The sequence below is a fragment of the Sorex fumeus genome, unplaced genomic scaffold (assembly GCF_029834395.1).
Source record: "Sorex fumeus unplaced genomic scaffold, SorFum_2.1 ptg000020l, whole genome shotgun sequence".
NCBI lineage: Eukaryota > Metazoa > Chordata > Mammalia > Eulipotyphla > Soricidae > Sorex > Sorex fumeus.
The window spans coordinates 6,819,171-6,838,928 of NW_026606077.1; the positions used below are offsets into that span (position 1 = coordinate 6,819,171).

Genomic DNA, 19,758 nt, shown 5'->3' on the forward strand with positions numbered 1-19,758 from the left:
TTCTGTATTTCTATTCAAAGCTGAGTGCATCTGATTTTATGGGAATTCATAACAGTTCAGACAAAATCGTGGCACCCTGCCGTGACAATCTCTCCCTCCCGAGGAGCGGAACGCTGCCCAGCTGTCCCTCGCGCCCCTCCCCCACCCCAGCCCTGGCCCCGTGGGCGCGGAGGGTGCCGGGAGAGGTGACCCTGAGTATCCTGCCTGCAGTGGAGCCCCAGCGACTGTTGCCCAGCAGAGGGGAGCTGGCTGTGCCCAGGCAGAGAGCGAGGGGACCAGAGCTCCGGGGGCTTCCTCTCAGCACTTGGGGAGCCTCGCAGATCTGGGGGAGCTTTTCAGGAAGCCTGGTCCCCCCCAGCTGGGGGACAGGATGGGGGCAGGAAGGACCGGCTGGCCAGGGCCGGCCAGTGCACCCGTGGGGTCTCTCCTGCAGGGGTTCCAAGGTGTGAGGGAAGAAGCATCCCTGCCTCCAAAATTGGGTCCTCTGGGACGGGGCAGACCTGAGTCAGGCTGGCTGCAGGCTGGGGTTCGTCTCCAGCCCTGGTTGTAGCCGTTCTCAAGGTTCCTCGGGGAGCCAGGAGGCTCCTGTGGGTTGTATGACTGGCCCTCTCGCAGTGGGGAGAGGGGGCAATGCTGGGAGATGCAGAGAGCCCAGGGCCCAGGGTCTCCTTTGCTGCTCAGGCCTGGCACTGGGCCCCCGGGGGGCAGGGGGCTTCGTCTTTGGGTGGTCTGGCAGCACTGGGGATCGGGCATTAGGGATCGGGCATTAGGGATCAGGCAGAGCTGTGCCTCTTGGAGCACTGGAGACTGAGGACTTCCAAAATCGCCAGAACCCATCACTCAGATACAATCAGCGTCCCCTGTAAATTGTTCCAGTTTGGCAGCCCTGTGTCCCCCCACCCCACGCACACTCATGCTCGCTCTCGTGGCCCGCCATGCTCCTTGGGGGCTGATGCCAGGGTCCCTAGGGCTCCTCAGGAGGCGGCCGTGGCGGGGCAGAGGTGGAGGGTCTCGGGCTGGGCTGCTCCAGGCCCCAGTCTCAGGGGGGAGGAGCTGCTACCTGGCTCTCCCGGGGACCGGTGCCAGGCAGTGCCAACAGGCAAAGGCCATGCCCACAGCGCACCCCGCTGCAGAGGCCAGGCCTCGCCCCACCGCCCTTAGCCCCTGCTGCCCCGGGCCGAGCTACCCTGTCCTTAGCCAAAGGGCCAGAGGGGGGTCAGGATCTCAGGGCAAGCCCAGGGCAGCAGGAACCACTTTGGCCTGGCACGTGGCCTTGTCCTTTAAAGCCCGTGCCCCTGTGTCCTGGTGTCTCGGCCATCATGCTCCAGGGTGAGGACAGGTCTGGAGGGAGCCGAGCTTGTCCCTGCTTCTGGAAACCCTGCAGCCCCCTGCCCCCAGCCCTACAGAAGGCGGCCTGCTTGGCTGCCCTTAGCTGAGACGTGGGCACGCTGAGGCATTGCGAGAGACATTTCAGGGAAGAGAGAGCTTGGGGGTCCAGGGTGCCAGGCAGTGTCCAGGCAGCGCTGGGCAGAGTAAGATGCATCAGTGTCTGTGTGCACGTGTGTGCATGCTTGTGTGTTGAGTATTCTGTCCACATGTGTGTGCACATGCATGCGTAGGTTTTATGTGTGTGAGCGTACACAGGTTTTTATGCAGGCGTGTGCTTATCTGTGTCATGGGCACTGTCTGTGCTATGCGTGCATGGGTTAATATGTGCATAGGGGTTTGCATGTTTTCATGTGTGTGCTTGTGCTAGGTGCGGTCACCATCATGGTCACGGTCCTCCCGTTGTTCATCGACTTGCTCGAGCGGGCCCAGTAACGTCTCCATCGTGAGACTTGTTGTTACTGTGTCTGGCATATCGAATACGTCACGGGGAACTTGCCAGGCTCTGCCATGCGGGCGAGATACTCTCGGTAGCTTGCCGGGCTCTCCGAGAGGGGCGGAGGAATCGAACTCGGGTCGGCCATGTTGGCCACTTGTAAGGCAAACGCCCTACCGCCGTGCTATCGCTCCAGCCATATGGGTTGTGCTAGGTGCATATGGGTTAATGTGTATTTATGTGCACATTTGCATGCATGGGTTTACGTATGTTCATGTGCACGTGTGTTGACTTGTGTGTTCATTGCTCGCTGCCCGGTGCTCTCCTTGGGGCAGTGGTGGTGCCTTAGGCAATGGGGCATGGCCTGACGGAAGTGATGGGGACTCAGGTAGGACCCAAGCAGCACCTCAAGCCTAGGGCCCTCCTTCCTAAGGCAGGGACGAGGCGCCTGCACCAGAACTGTTTGCTTGGAGCCTTGGATAAAGATGGAGCGGTGGGATCCCTGGAGGGAGACCCGCCCAGTCTGCTTTACTTTGTTTTTGCCCTTGCAGACTCACAGCCTGAGCAGGACACTGCTCTCCCCACCTGTCCCGGTGCTGGCCTCAGCAGGTGCTGTTTGGACAAGCTGAGGCTGGAGACTTAAAAAAAATGTGTGTGTGTGTGTGTGTGTGTGTGTGTGTGTGTGTGTGTGTACGCTGAGGTGTCAGATTGTTGCTTAGTTGTTCGGTGCCTCAGTTTCTCCCCTGGTAAATCAGTTAGTGCGAACATGCTTGCTGCCTTCTTTCCAGAGTGAGTTAGGTTAATGCAAGATAACAGATAAAGAGGGTTGGGGGCTGGAGGGACAGTGTAGTCTGACTCTAGTAAGCCTTGGATACAGCTGATGCTGGTTTGATCCCCAGCACCTCTGATGGACCCCCCAAGCCCCGCCGAGAGTGATCCCTGAGTGCAGGGTCAGGAGTAAGTGGTGACCATAGCTGGGTGTGGCCCCCCAAAAACTAACAAAAGGAAAAAAAGAGGGGGCTCAATATTTTTTAAAAAAGACCTCTCTGTCCACCCTGCTAGTGTAGGGAAAACGCGAAAGGCGTTTTCACGTAGCCATTGGCAGTCGCTCAGGAGTTCTGCCCTAGGCATGGGAGTCCCTCCTACCCCGCCAGGGACCGTGGGGGCCACAGCTTCTCTGTGGGCAATATCGGGTGTCCCACAGCCACCCGCATGCAGGCCTTTGTTCACTATGCAGAGTCAGCCCACCGCTGGACCACTGAGTCAGACAGCAGAGTTCCAGCACGGCCTCGTGAAGGGATGCCCTCTGCTGTGGCCTCAGTGGCCTGCAGTGGCCTGGGAGCAGTGGGTGGCCACTGTAGCGAATGTCTGTCCCCGCCAGGAGACGTGCAGCCTCTGGACTGAGGCTCAGCTCTTAGCAAGGCGGAGGGCGAGGGCAGGCTGACCTGGACATGAGCTGTGGAACGTGGCCATGTGGGAGACGCAGGTGGCCTCTGAGTGAGGGTCCCCACAGCTCAGCGCGGCCCGGCCAGCCTGCCACGGCCGCATGCATCACGGCTGCGTCTTGGCGGGGCTGTTGAGCCAGGCCTGTTGGCGGGTGTGTTCCAGGTCCAGCCTGCTCACGCCGGCCGGCAGATGGGGCGTGGTTGGCGCAGAGAAAAGGAATTACTTGCCAACACTTAAAAAAAAAATCGCATCTATTAAAAGAGCCAGAATTCCAGCTTTCCATTGAGAAAATCTGAAGCTCTGGCAGCACCGGGCGCAGCTTCTCTTTAGGGCTGAACCTCCCAGCAGCAGCTTCGAGGCAGGGCACGTGGCCCGAGAGTGGTCCCAGCCGTGCCCACCTGGCACTGCTGCCTCCTGCGCACCCTGCAGGCCTGCCAGGCGCGTGACTGGCTGATTATCCCGGGGTTCAGGGAGGGAACCCGCAGGAATGTGACCGGGGGCTCAGCTTTTAGTCATTTAAACATCATGACCAGGGAGATAGTCCAAGGGGAAGGCCCTTGCCTTGCTCGCAGCCAACCCAGGTTCAGTTCCTGGCACCCCACGTGGTCCCCTGAGCCCAGGACTGATCCACGAGTGCAGAGTCAGCAGGAAGCCCTGAGCATCGCCAGGTGCTACCCCCCCACCCCCAAATAAAAAGTAAACGTGTACACCTTAGAATCTCTGTCCTTCCAAGCGCCCAGTCACCAAGGGGCAGGCCTGTGGTGGGTCAGGAGCCACTCGTCTGGCCACCTCATGTCCTCGTGGGGCTCAGGGCGCCCCAGGTCTGGAGCTGGGGCTCCGAGCTCTCAGCCTTCCCTGGATCCTCTCTGCTCCATCCTGCAACGATGCGGGTGTGGCCCTTAAAATCCCTTTGTGCCCTTCAGGGCTGGGGTTCCTGGTGCTCGCCCAGGGTGGAGTTTTCACAGATTGTCAGGCTGCTCTCCGCGCCAGGTACAACACGAGGCTGAGTGATACACAGCGGGGAGGGCATCTGCCTTGCACGCGGCCGACCTGGGTTCAGTCCCCAGCATCCCATAAGGTCCCCCGAGCACCGCCAGGAGTAATTCCTGAGTGCAGAGCCAGGAGTAACCCCTGAGCATCACCAGGTGTGAAACCCAAAAAGCCGAAAAAAAAAATGAAAGCAAGAGAGAAAAGAGAGAGAACAAGAAAAGAGAAAAAGAAAAAGGAAGAAAAAGGAAGAGAAAACAGGAAGAATAGAAGAGAAAAGAAAGAACTAAAGGGGCTGGAGTGATAGTCTGGCAGGCAGGGCGTTTGCCTCGCACACAGCTGACCCGGGTTCAATCCCCAGCATCCCATATGGTCCCCCGAGCACTGCCACGAGTAATTCCTGAGTGCAGAGCCAGGAGTAACCCCTGAGCATTGCTGGGTGTTGACCCCCAAAGTTTCATTTGATCACTTGACATCCTGTTACTCATCAATTTGCTTGAGTGGGCACCAGTAATGTCTCCATTCGTCCCTGTCGCATGCTAGTGTAGCCCAATGGCATCTGCTTGTTCTAGGAACACGAAGATCATTCAGGGTCTTGACGAAGAAGTCTGACCATCTCGTAGGTGGGCGGCCACGCGATCTTTTGACGTCCCGTGGAATCCAGTCGTAACGGCTCTAGTCCAGTGGTGGTCTCCAAATCTCATTACATGTCCAGCCCATCTGATTTTCGATGGCTTGGCAAACGAGACAGCGTCCCTGACTCTCGATCTTCGACGGAGGTCGGAACTCCGGATTCTTTCTCTCACTTGAGTGAAGTGTGATACTCCAAGCAGAGCTCTTTTGATTCCTCTTTGGGAGACCCGAATAGTGTTGTCATCCTGTTTTCATAGGACCCATGTCTCTGAGGCGAATGTTAATGTCCATATACCACCCAAAACCCCCTAAACATTCCGTGTGTTTTCCCTTTCCCTTCCTGCCATTATTGTTGGTGTTGCTTGGAGCCTGGGACGGCACCCGCCTGGCTGTGGTGCTCACACATTATTACCAGGCTGCGGTGCTCGTGCTGTGTCAGTGTCACTGGGGTCCCGCTGCCTTAGCCCTGGTGGGTGCACACATCCTCCTCCAGATCACATCCTCAGTCGAGGAAGTTAACGGTTGTGGTGCTTGCTGGGGTCAGTGGGGCACAGGGGATTCAGCCTTTATTTATGGCTTTGGGACTCGAACCCAGACGTGCTCGGAGCTTCTTCCTGGCTCCGTGCCCCAGGATCACTCCTCTTAGGGCTCCGGGAACCGTCTGGGGTCTGGGGGTCAGCCTGGCTCCGACTGTGTTAGAGCACATGCCCTACCCCGGTACATCTCCCCAGTCCCGACATGCATATTCTTGGTGGGGGGTGGGGGTGGGTCCTCAGGGACGCTCAGGGGTCACTCCTGGCAGTGCTCGAGGGACCATGGGGGATGCCGGGGATGGAACCTGGTCGACCAGGTGCAAGACAAGTGTTCTGCCTGATGTATTATTGCTCCGGCCCCGACATGGGTAATTTTGCTCCTATTTTACAGATGGGAACGTTTAGGCTCTGAGGTGTCACTCTCGCATGAGAACTGGGTCCCGGCTACTTCCCTCCTGGCCATTGACTGTCAGCCGGGGTCCCGATGCTGGCCCCGTGTCTCCGTGTCTTGGGGGGGGCTCTGAGAGTGTCGCCGAGCAGTCCCCACCGTGTGAGCTGGGGGGCTGCAGGGTGGGTGCTGGCTGACGGCAGCTGTCCGGGCCCATAGGGACACAGTTCGACGTGTCCGGGGCTGTGGGTCCCTCATGAAGCCCCTGGCTGCTGGAGATTCTGCTCTGACAGGAGGAACAGCCCCCTACACCTGCAAGCCCCGTAGGTGACGGCGGACCCCCTCCCTTGCCCCCGCAGCTCACACTCGCTGTGCAGCCCGGCTGGTCTTCTTCCGCTCTGGGTCTCTGTGGCCTCTGCTGTCCTGTCCATGCTCTGTGCCCTGCACAGGTCACGCTGAGGCCCAGTGCAGGGAAGTCAGTGAGGGCTGGGGGTCCTGGTCTGCCCAACCCACCCTCTGGACCCTGTCCTCCGCCTCAGTGCCTTTGTGTGCATGGGAGGGTGCTCCCACACAGTGGTCAGGGACCCACCTGGCCACTCCTGGCCGCACGCAGCTAGGGGTTCCATGTGAGGGCGGCAGGGATGGACCCAGGAAGCTGTGCCCGTGCGCTAACCCCTGCACTCCCTTCCCGGCCCCTGCACGTATGCCCTTAGCCCTGTCCCAGACCAGCCTGTCCCCCATGACCCTGGGGTGCCGCCCCCACACTGAGTTCAGAGCATGTCTCAGAGGTGTCCCTGGGCCTGTCCCTGCAGCCGACGTGTCCACGGGGCAGCGTGACCAGCCCCACCAGGGCAGCCCCACCGCTCAGTGTGAAACCCGGGCTGGCTGAGGATGGGCCCCAGTGATGGTCTCTTCTTCCATTTGATTGTCCTGTCACCCATCTCAGGAGCTGGTGGGCAGTGCTGGGCGGCGGGAAGAGCCCCTCCAATAAGGGCTTCTGACCTCCTCCTCTTTCTGTCCCCAGGAGCCATGAGGGGCCACATTGCCCCCAGCGGCCACGTGGTCTGGCTTTTGGTGCTGGTGTCTGGATGCTGGGGTGAGTAGAACCCTCTGCCCCTCCCCCCTCCCCCCACACTGCTGGCATCAGTGCTCTGGCCCCCTAGAGACTCTGCCCCGTGGGGCTGCCCATGGGCGCCTCCCCCGCCTCCCCGCGCCCTCCCCCTGCCCGCAGGTCAAAATAGCAGCTTTCCCCGGGGCTGGGCCCAGAGCCTTGAGACTCTGTGTGTCTCTGTCTGTGAGTGTCTGTGTGTCTGTGTGTGTGTGTGTGTGTGTGTGTGTGTGTGTGCCTGTATGAGTATCTCTATGTCTGTGTGTGTCTCTGTGTCTGGGTGTGTGTATCTCTGTGTAGGTCTCTGTGTGTGCTTGCTCTGTGTATTAATCTGTGTGTATCTGTGTGTGTATGTGTCTGTGTGTCTGTGTGTGTGTATGTGCACCTGCTCTGTGTATGTCCCTGCTGTGTGTATATATGCATGTCTGTGTGTTTGTCTGTTTGTGTCTGCTCTCTCTCTCTGTCTCTGTCTCTCTGTATGTGTGTGTGAAAGAGAGAGAGAGAGAGAGAGAGACAGACAGACAGACAGAGAGGCAGGCAGGCAGGCTTGCAAACCAGTACAGCCAGTAGAGGCTCCAGGAACCGCACTGGGAGGGCCGACTCGGGGCCCATCACGAGTGACTGACTGCATCTGGCCTCTGGGGACTGCCCAGTGGGTCCAGTGCAGAGAGCGAGAGCAGGGAGGACTTCAGGGGGAGGTGGAGTGGGGGGGCGAGGTCTTTGCCCTCTGCCAGGAGGACTGGGTGGCGGCCAGCTCAGTGCCAGGCGGCAGCCCGGGCATTTGCCTCTCCCTGACAGGTGCAGATCAGCGCAGTGTGACCGGGCCACACTCCTAACGCAGCGTCCCCGGGGCCGGGACTGTCCCTGGGGAGGAGCCGCGGGCACACGTGCCTGGTGACAGGACAAACACATTCCTGAGCGGGGCTGGCTCCTGCCGCCGCTCTGGGAGCCGGAGCCTCTGAGGAGCTGCAGACTCTGCTCTGCCTGCATGTTGCTGCCCGCGAGTCCTGGGCAGGTCCCGTCCCGCCTGCTCCAGAGGGGTCTCTGCTGGAACTCATGTGACTGGGGTTCAACCCCACCCAGGCAGCCAGGACTGCACCCCCGACTCACAGATCCCCAGGGGCCCCTCAAGTACAGGCCAGACACAGAAGGGGCGGCAGGAGGAAGTAGCGAGGCCACGTTCACCTGCGCCAGGGCGTGGGGCTGGGGGCTTCTGGAGAGGCTGGGGTACGCGCTCTGTGTGCGGGGGTGCTCGGCTGGAGTCTCCAGCCCCCAGAGCTGAAGGACTAAGCCCTGAGCCCCCAAGAGCAGCAGGACTGGCCCCTGACCCTTAGACCTGCAGGTGGCCCCCAACCCCCAGAAATGCAGGACCAACCTGCGACCCCCAGAGCTGCAGGTAAACCCCGACCTCCAGAACTGCAGGACTAACCCCTGATACCGAGCGCTACAGGACTACCCCAACCAACAGAGCTGCAGGACTAACCCTTGACCCCCAGAGCTGCAGGACTGACTTGACCCCCAGAGCTGCAGAACTAATCCCTGACCCCCAGAGCTGCAGGACTAACTCTCGACCCCCAGAGTTGAAGGTAACTCCCGAACCCCAGAGCTGCAGGCCTAACTCCCCAAGTGGAGTTCCCCCCTCCACCACCACCCCAAGTAGCACGGGGCAGAGTCCCCGAATTCAGGGACAAAAGCAGGATGCGCTGAACCTGAGCAGGGGCCTCTGACCCCTCAGGCTTCTCTCCGCATCCCTCCCCGTGCCCCGCTGACCCAATCAGGAGGCCTCGGCAGGGGCACCCGAGACTAGCCCTGACCTCTGGTCTGCAGCTAGTGGGTGTCTGGTCACTGCCCTTGGCTCCACGGGGACCCTGTGACCTGGGCCACTTGTGTCCTCCTTTCCCTGTTTAAAAACCCGCACAGATCCAGAGCTCCTGCTGGAGGGGTTTGAGCCAGTGTACCCCATCTGCTGGGCAGGCATCCGGGAGGGCAGGGATGGGTCTTGGGGCAGGGTGGATGGGATGGGTGCCCGTGCAGGTGAAGGAGAGAGGGGAGGGGCAGCCCTGCCACCCTGGATGCCCCCCTGGGGTGCTGGACAGGGATTCTGCCCCAGGCCTGGTGAGTGGCTTTCAGTGGAAGAAACCCCCCCCCCCACTCCGCTCTCCCCACTCGCTCCTCACAACCCCCGCGGCCCTGATACCGCGTGCAGCTGAGGCCACGGCAGGGACCAGGTCGGTCTCAGGCTCTGCCTAGCGGCCAGTGTCAGCCCTGGGCAGGAGCAGCGGGAACAGGTAGGGCTGGGCTGCGTGTCCCCAGCTCTGGCTTCCCTCGCTGGCCCAGACGCTGCTGCTCACGGCTCTAGGGATGGGCTCACCTTCTCCGGGCCGGTGCTCCCCCCGCTGGCGCCCAATGCCGGGGCAGGCGACCTGGTGACAGATGGGTGCTGACAACAGCCGTTTACCCAGCGCTCGCGGTGGGGCAGGTGCACGGGGTTCTCTTGGGTGACCCGTCCCACCCTCAGGACAGCCTTATAGGAAGGCCTGTTCTTGTTGCTCTTTTACAAATGAGTAAACTGAGGCACGGACGGTCCTGTGAGGAGAGAAAGGGACCCCCTCTGGGCAGCTGCATTGTGGGGGGCTGTGGTGCCCAAGGGGTTGCAGGTGACTGCGGGCAGAGGCAGGTGGTGGTTGGGGGTCTTCCTGGAAGAGGCCCCCCAGGCTAGGTTGGAAGGGTGGGCTGGGAGTTGGTGAGTGCAGGGACCGCCAGAGCGTGTGCGGGAGAAACGGAGGGTCAGTCTGGCCACCTCAGCAGACGGGCTCAGGGAGGCCCTGCGAGTTCTCACTTCCGCGAGTAGCTCCTCCAGCAGAAGGGGCAGGACCCGGCTCCGGCCTTCCTGCTGTGGCTTTGTGTTTGGCTTTTGGCTACACTCGGGGCTTGCTGCTGGCTCTGAGCTCAGGATCCTTCTGGTCAGGGCTCAGGGGGCCATCTGGGATGCTGGATTTGGTCCAGTTCGGCCCCTGCAAGGCAGATGCCCTACCCACTGTCTGTCTGGCCCTAGGCAGAGGCTGGCTGGGGTCTGAGGGGGCCCCAGGTCAGCTGAACGGGAAACTAGCATGGTCAGTACCCTGGAGACGCAGCAGAGCTGCTTCTGCGGGTGCTGTGCAAGCCTAGCACCCCCCAGAGCAGATGGTCACCCCCTGTCGGCAGGGTCCAAGGTCCCTACTTCCCCTGCCTATGTCTGGGTGGTTTCCCTGTCAGCAACCAAACCTGGGGCAGGAGTGACAGTGCAATGAGCAGGGCACTGGCCTTGCACTCTGCTGACCCCAGTCTAATTCCCAGCACCCCTTGTGTTCCCCTGAGCCCTGGGAGTGATCACCAGGCGTAATCCCAGAGCTCAGATCCAGGAGGAAGCCCCGAGCATTGTCAGGTGTGTCCCCCAAATCAAGACCAATAATTGAATAAGTCGGTAAAGAAATAGACAGCCAGTTCCCAGGGCACCCCGGGAGTTCCAGCTACTCAGCTCTGTCGCCCCCTCAGTTGGTCCACAAACACAGATCACCTGCCCGTCTCACCCACTGCCGCCCCTCTCAGGTTTAGCTGGCCAGGGAGACTCGGAATGCAGGCGGGCGGGCGCCGCAGCCAGAGGCCAGGGCAGGAGCTGGGGCCATTTGGGCGGGAGGGGTACATGCAGCAGGGGATGGGCGAGTGGTGCAGGGCTCCTGGCTGTGTGCGAGGGTCTTTCCTGGTGGCCAGGTCCCTCCTGAGACCGCCTCATGGCTCCGGGCTAGGTCACGTCACAAGCACCAAGTTGGATGTGGCCCAGAAGGGGAGGACAGACACTATGCTGGTGTCTCGGGATCTTTGGGGGGTCGAGTTTCCCTGGAGCAGGAGCTGGGGACAGAGCAAGCGTGGGGGTGTGTTAATCCACTCCACGTTGCAGGAGGAGATTCCTCAGCCCTCATGGGGGTCAGCCCTGACACCTCCCAACATCGCCCCGCTGCGGTCCTGTCACAGACTCGGGGATACCTCTCCCAGGACTCCCCACCCTTGGTGCTGCTACTCAGCCCCTATGACCTTGACAGCGAATTTCTTTCTTTCTTTCTTTCTTTCTTTCTTTCTTTCTTTCTTTCTTTCTTTCTTCCTTCCTTTTTTTCCTTCCTTCTTTCTTTCTTTCTTTCTTTCTTTCTTTCTTTCTCGCTTTTTGGGTCATACCCAGTGATGCTCAGGGGTTACTTCTGGCTCTGCATCCAGGAATTACTCCTGGTGGTGGTGCTCAGGGACCATATGGGATACCAGGAATTGAACCCAGGTCGGCCTCATGCAAGGCAAACGCCCTACCCTCGGTCCTATTGCTGTGGCCCCCACAAGAGCAAGTTTCATTTTTTTTTCTTTTTGGGTCATGCCAGGTGATGCTTAGGGGTTACTCCTGGCGTTGGACTCAGGAATTACTCCTGGCGGTGCTCGGAGGACCATATGGGATGCTGGGAATCGAACCAGGGTCAGCCACATGCAAGGCAAAAGCCCTACCCACTGTGCTATCACTCCAGCCCCTAGAGCGAGTTTCTACTAACCCTTCCAGGCCTTGTTTTCCTCTGGGGCAAATGGGGAGGGGGACTCTGGCATGACAGCCAGAGACGACACCAGAGATGGTGCAGAGCGCGTGGCCTAGGCGGGCATTGTTATGGTCCTCAGGGCTGGCCCTCCGCCCCCACCCTGAGTACCACGTTTTACTGGTCCAAACGATGCCCCCGTGCTAGCTCATTCACAGGCCTCCTGGAGCCGGGCTGTCCCCAGAAAGGTCAGGGAGATGCAGATGAGGGGCTTTAAGGTAGCCTAGGGGCTGCCTTAGAAAAAGAGAAAAGGAGACAGGCGCAGTTCATCTTATTTTTATACATTTACTGGTGTAAATGTTGGGGCCACACCTGGTGGTGCTCAGAGCTTACCCCTGGCTTTGCGCTCGGGAATCACTCCTGACGGGGCTTGGGGACCCTCTGGGGTGCCCGGGATCAAACCCGGGTCACTGGAGTGCAAGGCTAATGCTGTGCCATTGCTCTGGTCCTCAGTTTCTTTTAATGATAGTGTTAACCGCTGCCACAGTAGTCTCAGTCGGTCATGTGCAGGAAAGGGCTGTTCCACACCCACATTTTATGTAGCCTTTGCAGTCCTGTGCGTGTTGTAGGCAGCTGGGGGCCTCGCTGACCACCTGCCTGCCGGCGGTTGCCCCTGTGTGCCTCGGGCAGTCAGTGGCCTGTGTGTAGGCCGTGTGTCCCCCGCGGCCTGCCCTGTGTCTCTGCCCAGCGGGTGGTGTTGGCAGGGAGCTGACTGGCCTTCTTGTCTTCCAGGCCAGGTGAACCGCCTGCCCTTCTTCACCAACCACTTCTTTGACACGTACCTGCTGATCAGCGAGGACACGCCTGTGGGTGAGTGGGCGCCTGGGACAGTGGGCACACTGGTGGGGGCACGTGGGCGAGTGGGCACTCTGGGAGGGAAGTGGGCTTCCTCCCATGCCCTCCCACCGGGGAAGCGGAACCTGAGACTGAGACCAGCTTCCCCACCCTATGGGACTCTGCCGTGGTGCTCCTCACCTCTCTGCGTGTCCATCTAGGCTTTGGCTTGGTTGCCTCTGGGAATGGGGCCCTCAGTCCTCCTCATTAGCTGATGTTGCTCTCTGGGAAGCTCTGTAGCTTGGGAACCGGCAGGCACAGGGTCATGGTTCCTGTGGGTGCCTGCTCACCAGGCACGAAACAAGCTCGCCAAGCTAGGGACTGCGACAGTGGGGTCGGCCAGTCCACCCAGCGCTTCTCAGCGTTTGCGGAGAGTAATGCGTTCCAGTTCAGGGATTGCAGCTCCCCGGAACCACATGCACTTTTTTTCCAATTTATAAGCTTAGGGATAGCACCAGGACCCTTAAGTACTTCTCCTGGGAGTCCCTGCTAACAGCGGGCAGTCAGGAGTGTCAGCCTCCATAGACAGGGTCCTCACGTCGACAACGTTTTGGCTACAGAATCTGTGCTCCTTGGCCTGCCCGCAGAGTGTCTTGTTCCTCTCACGCTCCCTCTGCAGACTCTTGGCTTTCACCCGGCGTCCTGCACTGAGCATGCCCACCTCTGATTCGAAAGCCAGGATCAGAGATGAGTCTGACCACCTTGGTGCCCTCCCATTCCGCACCCACCTGCTCCCTCTTGCCCAGGCCCATGCTAGGAGCCCCCTCCCAAGGGCCAGGCCGGGGACCCAGGGCTTCCTGGGCCCTGGGGGTTGAATGGCACAGACCTGGCTTGTGGCTCTTACGCGTGGCAGGCCACCACTCCTGGGAGCTGACGTGAAATGGCCGGAAGGTGCCCGTGGCCTCTGCAGACACTTCACCCTCTGCTCATCTGGGCCCAGTGAGGGACAGGCCTGCCATCTGGGCTGCGGGCGGGTGGGAGGGCTTAGCGTGTGCCTGGAGAGGGAGCAGAGGGCGGCTGCTGTGGGGCGGGGAGCCTGCCGCTCTCAGGGGTCTCCTTTACTGTAAACTGCTTCCTCCCCGTCACAGTGATCAGCCCCACCGGCAACTCCCAACCCCCCCCCCCCCCGTCCTTCCCACCAGTCCTTCCCACCAGCCTTCAGGTGCTCCCACCCTACTCCTGCACCCTCTCCTGCTTCACCCTTGGCGATCACCGTTTCCATCTGAGTCTGAAGTTGGCTCGTCTGCCTTGTCCACCCGTCGTCAGGTGTTCGCCGTTCGCATCTGCCTCACTCCGTTTGAGCATCACAGCCTGCCTGTTGCCAGTGGCAGCGTTTGGTCTTTTTCACGGCTGGGGAGGGGCTCATTGTGTGCCTGTCCCCGTTTCTTTATCCTCGTCTGCTGATGGCCACTTTGGTAGTCTCCAGCTCTTGGATAATTTGCGTATGTTGCTGTGACAAACACGAGGGTGGCCGGATCTCTTTAAATGAGAGTGAAACAGCCTTAAAAAAAATCAGCTCAGAAATGATCTCTGGACAAGAACTGAGTGTTAAAAGTAGATAAAAGGGTATGCACGATAACCTTCCAGTATCTGTATTGCAAACCACAAATCTGAGAGAGAGAGAGAGAGAGAGAGAGAGAGAGAGACAGACAGACAGAGAGAGAGAAAGAGAGAGAGAGAGACAGAGACAGAGACAGAGACAGAGAGAGGTGCCTGCCATAGAGGCAGGAGGGTTAGGGAGTGATGGGAGGGAACTTGGGGACACTGGTGCTGGGAAATGTCCACTGGTGGAGGGATGGGTGTTGGAACACTGTATGACTGAAACCTAACTGTGGACAGCTTTGTAAGGGTCTATCTCAGGGTGATTCAATTAAAAACAAAATCAACTCTGATGTGGACACACCTAGAAGCCTTCAAAGACAGTGTCTGACGAGCCTGCCTGCCCCCTGCTCCCGAGGGAGTGTGGCCTCTCTCTCCCTGCTGGACGCTGCCATTGAGGTGGGCACTGGGCCAGCAGGGGGTTTGACTGGTGGGCACAATGGCACTGACCTCACGGGGTCACTCTTCGGGTGGTGAGCAGTGCCCTTGGGTCTGCTGGGTGGAGCTGATTTGGGGGGTGGGTTTGGGACTCTGGGCGTCTGAGGGTCCATGCAGGGAAGGGAGGACTGCCTCAGTGGATTTTTTGTCCAGAGACTCAGATTACCTTTTGAATTTGGGGGGCAGAGGGTCGTGCAGGTCTCATGGCAGGATTTCCTCCTGCCTTCCCCTTCCTTCTGGTTTACGCTGGGGGGATATGGGGGGAGGGGCTCTTGGCTCCTCCCCACACCCAGATGCAGTGTGCAGCTGGTGTGGGCTGGCCGAGAGCGTGTTAGCGTCCGAGTGTGGGCATATACCTTCCACCCTCTCTAGGGCTTCGACTTTGATTCCTTTATCCGTTCCTTGGAGATAGAGCTTGCGGTGACAGGTACGCTGGTGTCACCCTGCAGCCTGGGCACTGGCCAGGAGAATTGGCGGGAGGATGAAGGACTCAGTGTGTGGTCAGCAGTGGCTGGGCTGCTGGGCTAGCTAGTTCCCAGGTGGGGGTGGATCGCAGGCCGGGGGTTGTCTTGGGGGACAGACAGTGGGACAAGCTGGGGACATATTGGGGGTTCAGGCTGGGGCGTGTCCAGACACTGCCGCTGGCTTGAGGCGAGGAACAGTCCCAGATCTGTGTCCCTTCCTGGACGCCCCCTGCCCAGCTCAGACCCAGCGTGGGGTCTTGGAGGCCTGCGGTGCTGGCAAGGCTGAAGTGTGTGGTCCCTGCTCAACTGGAGCGGGGGGCGGCGGGAGGGCTGACCCCCATCCCTGCTGCTCCCCCCCCCTCGGCTGTGGCTCTTGCTGCCCTTGTGCCAACCCGTGCCAATGTCCATCAGCTCCTGTGCGAGTCCCGGGCCGCAGGCAGCAGCGGAGGCAGAGCTTGGCAGTGCTGGCGGGGAATCCATCTGGCACACCGGGACGGATTCCCGGCTGCCCGGTGAGCAGGAAGGAGCCTGTGCTGGGCTGCCCTGCCCTTTTTTGGCAGGGGGCAGGGGTGTCATGACCCTGCGGCCTGGGAGGTCATGACCCTGATTTTTGTGCCTTGGGCACCAGCCACGTCTCCATTTCCCCATTTCCCAGTGATGGGACATTGGACAGATACACCCAGTGGACACTGGCTTGGGCACTCCAGATGGGACACTCCTGAGACCTCCACTGGGTACCATCACCCACAGGGCCCGGCTCATCCAGAAGGCGACCTCTGGCCAGCGGCCACCGGGGTGAGGGAGAGCATTGAAGCAGCTTGTCCCAGGGACTGGCCAGCCCTGTGCCTGCTGTGTGGAAAGGGGTGGCTTAGAGACCCTCTTTCACCCTTGGCGCTCACTGGCCCTTCGCTCTGGACAGTCAGTGACCCAGCGTGTGGAACAGAAACAGAAGGATCCCCCGGGATTGTTAGGACACTCAGACAGTTCTGTCCACCTGACGGAAAGGCCCCTGGCGCGGATGTGTTGTTACTGGGAGGAGAGCCCACGTGTGCTGGCGGGGTGGCCCTGCACAGAGGCCAGCTGGACCAGCTGTGGTCAGTGCCGTTGGCAGAGCCCAAGCCGTGTGCCCAGGTCAGCCCCCTCCCTGGAGCTGGAGAGGGCTCTGTGCCCGGATGCCCAGTGAGGGCAAAGCAGCTCAGAGCCAGAATGAAAAATACTCCGACACGTAATTGGGGCTTTACCTAACTTCTGACCCTGGAGTCCAGAACCTTATGAAACAACACGCATGGGCCAGATAGATAGCTCCAGGGGTGAATTGCACATGCCTCGCTCACAGCTGATGTGGGCTTGAGCCCTTGCACCCCATATGGTCTCCTGAACCCCTCCAGGCATGAGCCCCGAGGTGGGAGCCAGTTGTGAGCCCAGAGCACAGCTGGATGTGGCTCTAAGACAGAACTCACGCAGAAGAACAGGCATCTCCCACCTGACCGGCAGCAGTTGTCCAGGACGGCAGTTTCCAAGTGCGTCAGGCAGTGTCCAGGCCGTAATTAATTCAGTTTAAAAAGCCCTCTGAAGATTTGGAGGTGGCGTATGACCCGCAGACTTGTCATAATGTCTTTCCTATGAGTGTGCTTCTGGGTTGAAAACAGGGACTTCTGTGTACCCCAGACCTTCTGAGTGCTTCGGTTTTTTCAAACCTTGGCTCAGCCCTGACTGGCGGCAGCGGAAGGGAAGGCCACGCGTGGCCATCTGAAACCTCTCGCAGAAGCCCAGGCTCTGTCCAATCTCCTCACACATCTCAGGTTCCAATTCCTCGTCCCAAGGTTGTGTTTGATGGTTTTTGCCCCAGGAGAGACAGAAGCCGAATGAAGTCATTAAGTAGCTTCGTCCCCTCCCGTCTGCTCACAAGCCCCCTCGTGCCCGTGTGTCTTGTTCCAGACATGGACGCGAGCACCTGGCCTGGGCTGAAAGGGCAAGGGCAGGTCAAGGACAGGGTCCTGGAAGGGCTGGTCGGCAGTGTCCACCCCCAGTTGTTGGAGGCAGGTGCTGTCCGCCACTTCTCAGTCCCAGCCTCCCCCTTGCACTGCTTGGTGGGTTTCAGGCCTGCCCTCCACGTGGAAAGCCCAGCGATCCATTCTCAGCCCTCCAGGGCAGTTGGACTCCCCTTCCCAACAGCGGGTCACCCTCCTGGCTGTTCCTTCTTTGGCTCCTGTGCCAGTTCTTCTAACCTCATGGACCTCTTTTTATTTTTTTGGTGTATTTGTGTGTGGAGCGATAGCACAGCGGTAGGGCGTTTGCCTTGCGCACAGCCAGCCCGGCTGAACCGAGTTCGATTCCTCCGCCCCTCTTAGAGAGCCGGTAAGCTACCGAGAGTATCTCGCCCGCACGGCAAAGCCTGGCAAGCTACACGTGACGTCTTCGATATGCCCAACACAGTAACAACAAGTCTCACGATGGAGACGTAACTGGGCCCGCTCGAGCCAATCGATGAACAATGGGAGGGCAGTGCTACAGTGTGTGTGTATGTGGGGGGTGCACATTCAGCAGTGCTCGGAGCTCACTCCTGGCTCTGTGCTCAGAAATCACTCATGGGGGCTCAGAGGCCCATAGGTGGTGCCGGGTGGAGCGGAGGTTGGCTGTGTCTGGGCGAGTGCTGTTTCACGGGCCGCTTTCCTCCGTTCCTTTCTGTGTTCTCCTACTCGGTGCCCTCCCACCGGGATGCAGCTGTGGGTGCCTCCGTGCTGACAACTACAGGCTTTCCTCACAAAGGGGTCTTCTCTCAACTATCCGCTGCCCCTTGCCGGTCCCACGGGGTCTCGGCCCTGTGTGTGCGGCTCAGACCCTGGCCTCCCCCAAGCCCCTGCTTCCCTTGCTCCTTCCACCCGGGCGCCTTACTCTGCATCATCAGGAACTTGGGCTTCCCCTTCCTCTCTGTTTCTCCCTCCCTCTCTTCCACTCCATCTGGAAACCTGCCTCTCTGCTTCAGGATATTTCCAGAGCTGGTGCTGGAGAGAGAATCCAGTGGCGGGCAAGACGCTTTCTTTGCTTGTTGCGATCCTGGTTAGATCCCCGGCACCAAATATGGTCCCAACTCATGGCCAGGAGCCATCCCTGAGTACTGCCAGGTGGGATTCAAAAATAAGAACAGAATATTTCCAGAGTTTTCTCACATCTCCCCCTTCCCCTGTTGCCACCGTGGATCAAGCCGTGCAGTTCCAGCCCCTGTACTTGGCCCTCACCTTGCTGCTTTTTCCTTATCCTGCTGTGGTTGTGTGTGGGCAGGGAACACCTGAGCTGGGGCCTTTGCCCACTTCAGCTCAAGTCCACCCGCCCAGGATGAACGCCAGCATCATCTGATTAGTGAAATCATGTAAAAGTTCATTTGTTTCAGTGTAGATGAATTTTAGGCAGAATTACATTTTGATTAACATATATTCAAATCAGTATATTTTGAATACAATTACTTTTATTTTTTCTAAGCGGGAACAAGTTTTTTGGTATGAACTAAAGTTACATTCTGTACTCAACTCTCTTGGTCGGATGTTTTATTTATGTGTGGTCCAGAATAACCTCTGGGGTTTTCAAAGTTAGCAACTTGGCCCATTGAATTTATTAAGCATGCTTCTATACTAATAAATCGATTTTATTAAGCAACTGACTTGATCACTTGATCACTTGATATCCTGTTACTCATCGATTTGCTCGAGCAGGTGCCAATCATGTCTCCATTTGTCCCTGTTGTGTGCTAGTGTAGCCGAATGGCGTCTGCTCACAACAGGAACACGAAGAGCCTCAAACCGTTTGTTCAGAGTCTTGACGAAGAAGTCTGACTACCTTGTAGGTGGGTGGCCACGTGTTCTTTTGACGTCACATGGAATCCAGTCGGTAACAGTTCTAGTCCAGCGGTCGTCTCCAAATCTCATTACTTGTCTAGCCCATCTGATTTTCGACGACTTGGCAAACAAGATAGTGTCCCTGATTCTCAATTGTCGACGGAGGTCGGAACTCCAGATTCCTTCTCTCACTTGACTGAAGCATGATACTCCAAGCAGAGCTCTTTCGATTCCTCTTTGGGAGACCTGAATAGCATTCTCATCCTGTTTTCATAAGTCCCAGGTCTCTGAGGCGAATGTTAATGCAGGAAGAACAGTGGAGTCGAAGAGATGTGCCTGGAGCTGGAGGTTCTTCGTCTTTTTAGCTATTTCTTCAAGGCTTTTCAAGGCGTTCCACGCTGCTCTCTTCCTCCTGCATAGCTCAGGTGCCAGGTTGTTCATCATGTTGAGTTCTTGACCTAGGTACACATAACTGCTGCATTCGGAGATGTTCATTCCATTGAGAGCAAATGGAACGTCAGGAACTAGTCTGTTTTTCATAAATATTGTCTTCATGAGATTCAGCTGCAGTCCAATCTGTCCACACTCATGGTCGAAGTCGGGCAGCATTTGTGCCACTTGGGTAATGTTTGGTGTTATTAGAACAATGTCATGAGTGACTATCTCTCTCTTGGCGTTCCTCGCACAATCATGGAGGTGCTGAACCAGTTGATCGTATTCCTCGTCAATGTTGTCAACAATGGCATCTTCCCATGTTGCCGCAATAGTTCCAAAGAGCTCCCAGTTGGTGGTCGTTCTGGGAGTTCTCTTCTTAAACTTTGTAGCCCTTTCTGCCCGCTCTGTGAAGTAGAATTTTGCACGAAGGAGACGGTGGTCCGATCCCGTTTGGAATTTTGGGACAACAGCGACATCGGTCAGGCAAAACCGTCGATTGAATATGATGTGGTCTATTTCATTGTGGAATCGTCCACTGGGAGACTCCCATGTCCAACGTTTAGATTCGGCCTTCTGGAATCTTGAGTTATCATGGATGGTCTTGGTCAACATGATGAACTCAGACAGTCTC

At 58.5% G+C, this 19,758-nt stretch overlaps 1 protein-coding gene across 1 annotated transcript in view; it reads left to right on the forward strand.

Moving 5' to 3' along the window:
- LOC130022617 (cadherin-23-like) overlaps positions 1-19,758 on the forward strand; it is a 320,780-nt gene that overhangs the window by 37,067 nt on the left and 263,955 nt on the right. The window contains exons 2-3 of the mRNA XM_056113382.1: positions 6,834-6,905; positions 12,257-12,334. Coding sequence (XP_055969357.1) covers positions 6,839-6,905; positions 12,257-12,334 — 145 coding nt within the window. The 5' untranslated portion in view covers positions 6,834-6,838. The remainder of the gene's footprint in view (positions 1-6,833; positions 6,906-12,256; positions 12,335-19,758) is intronic.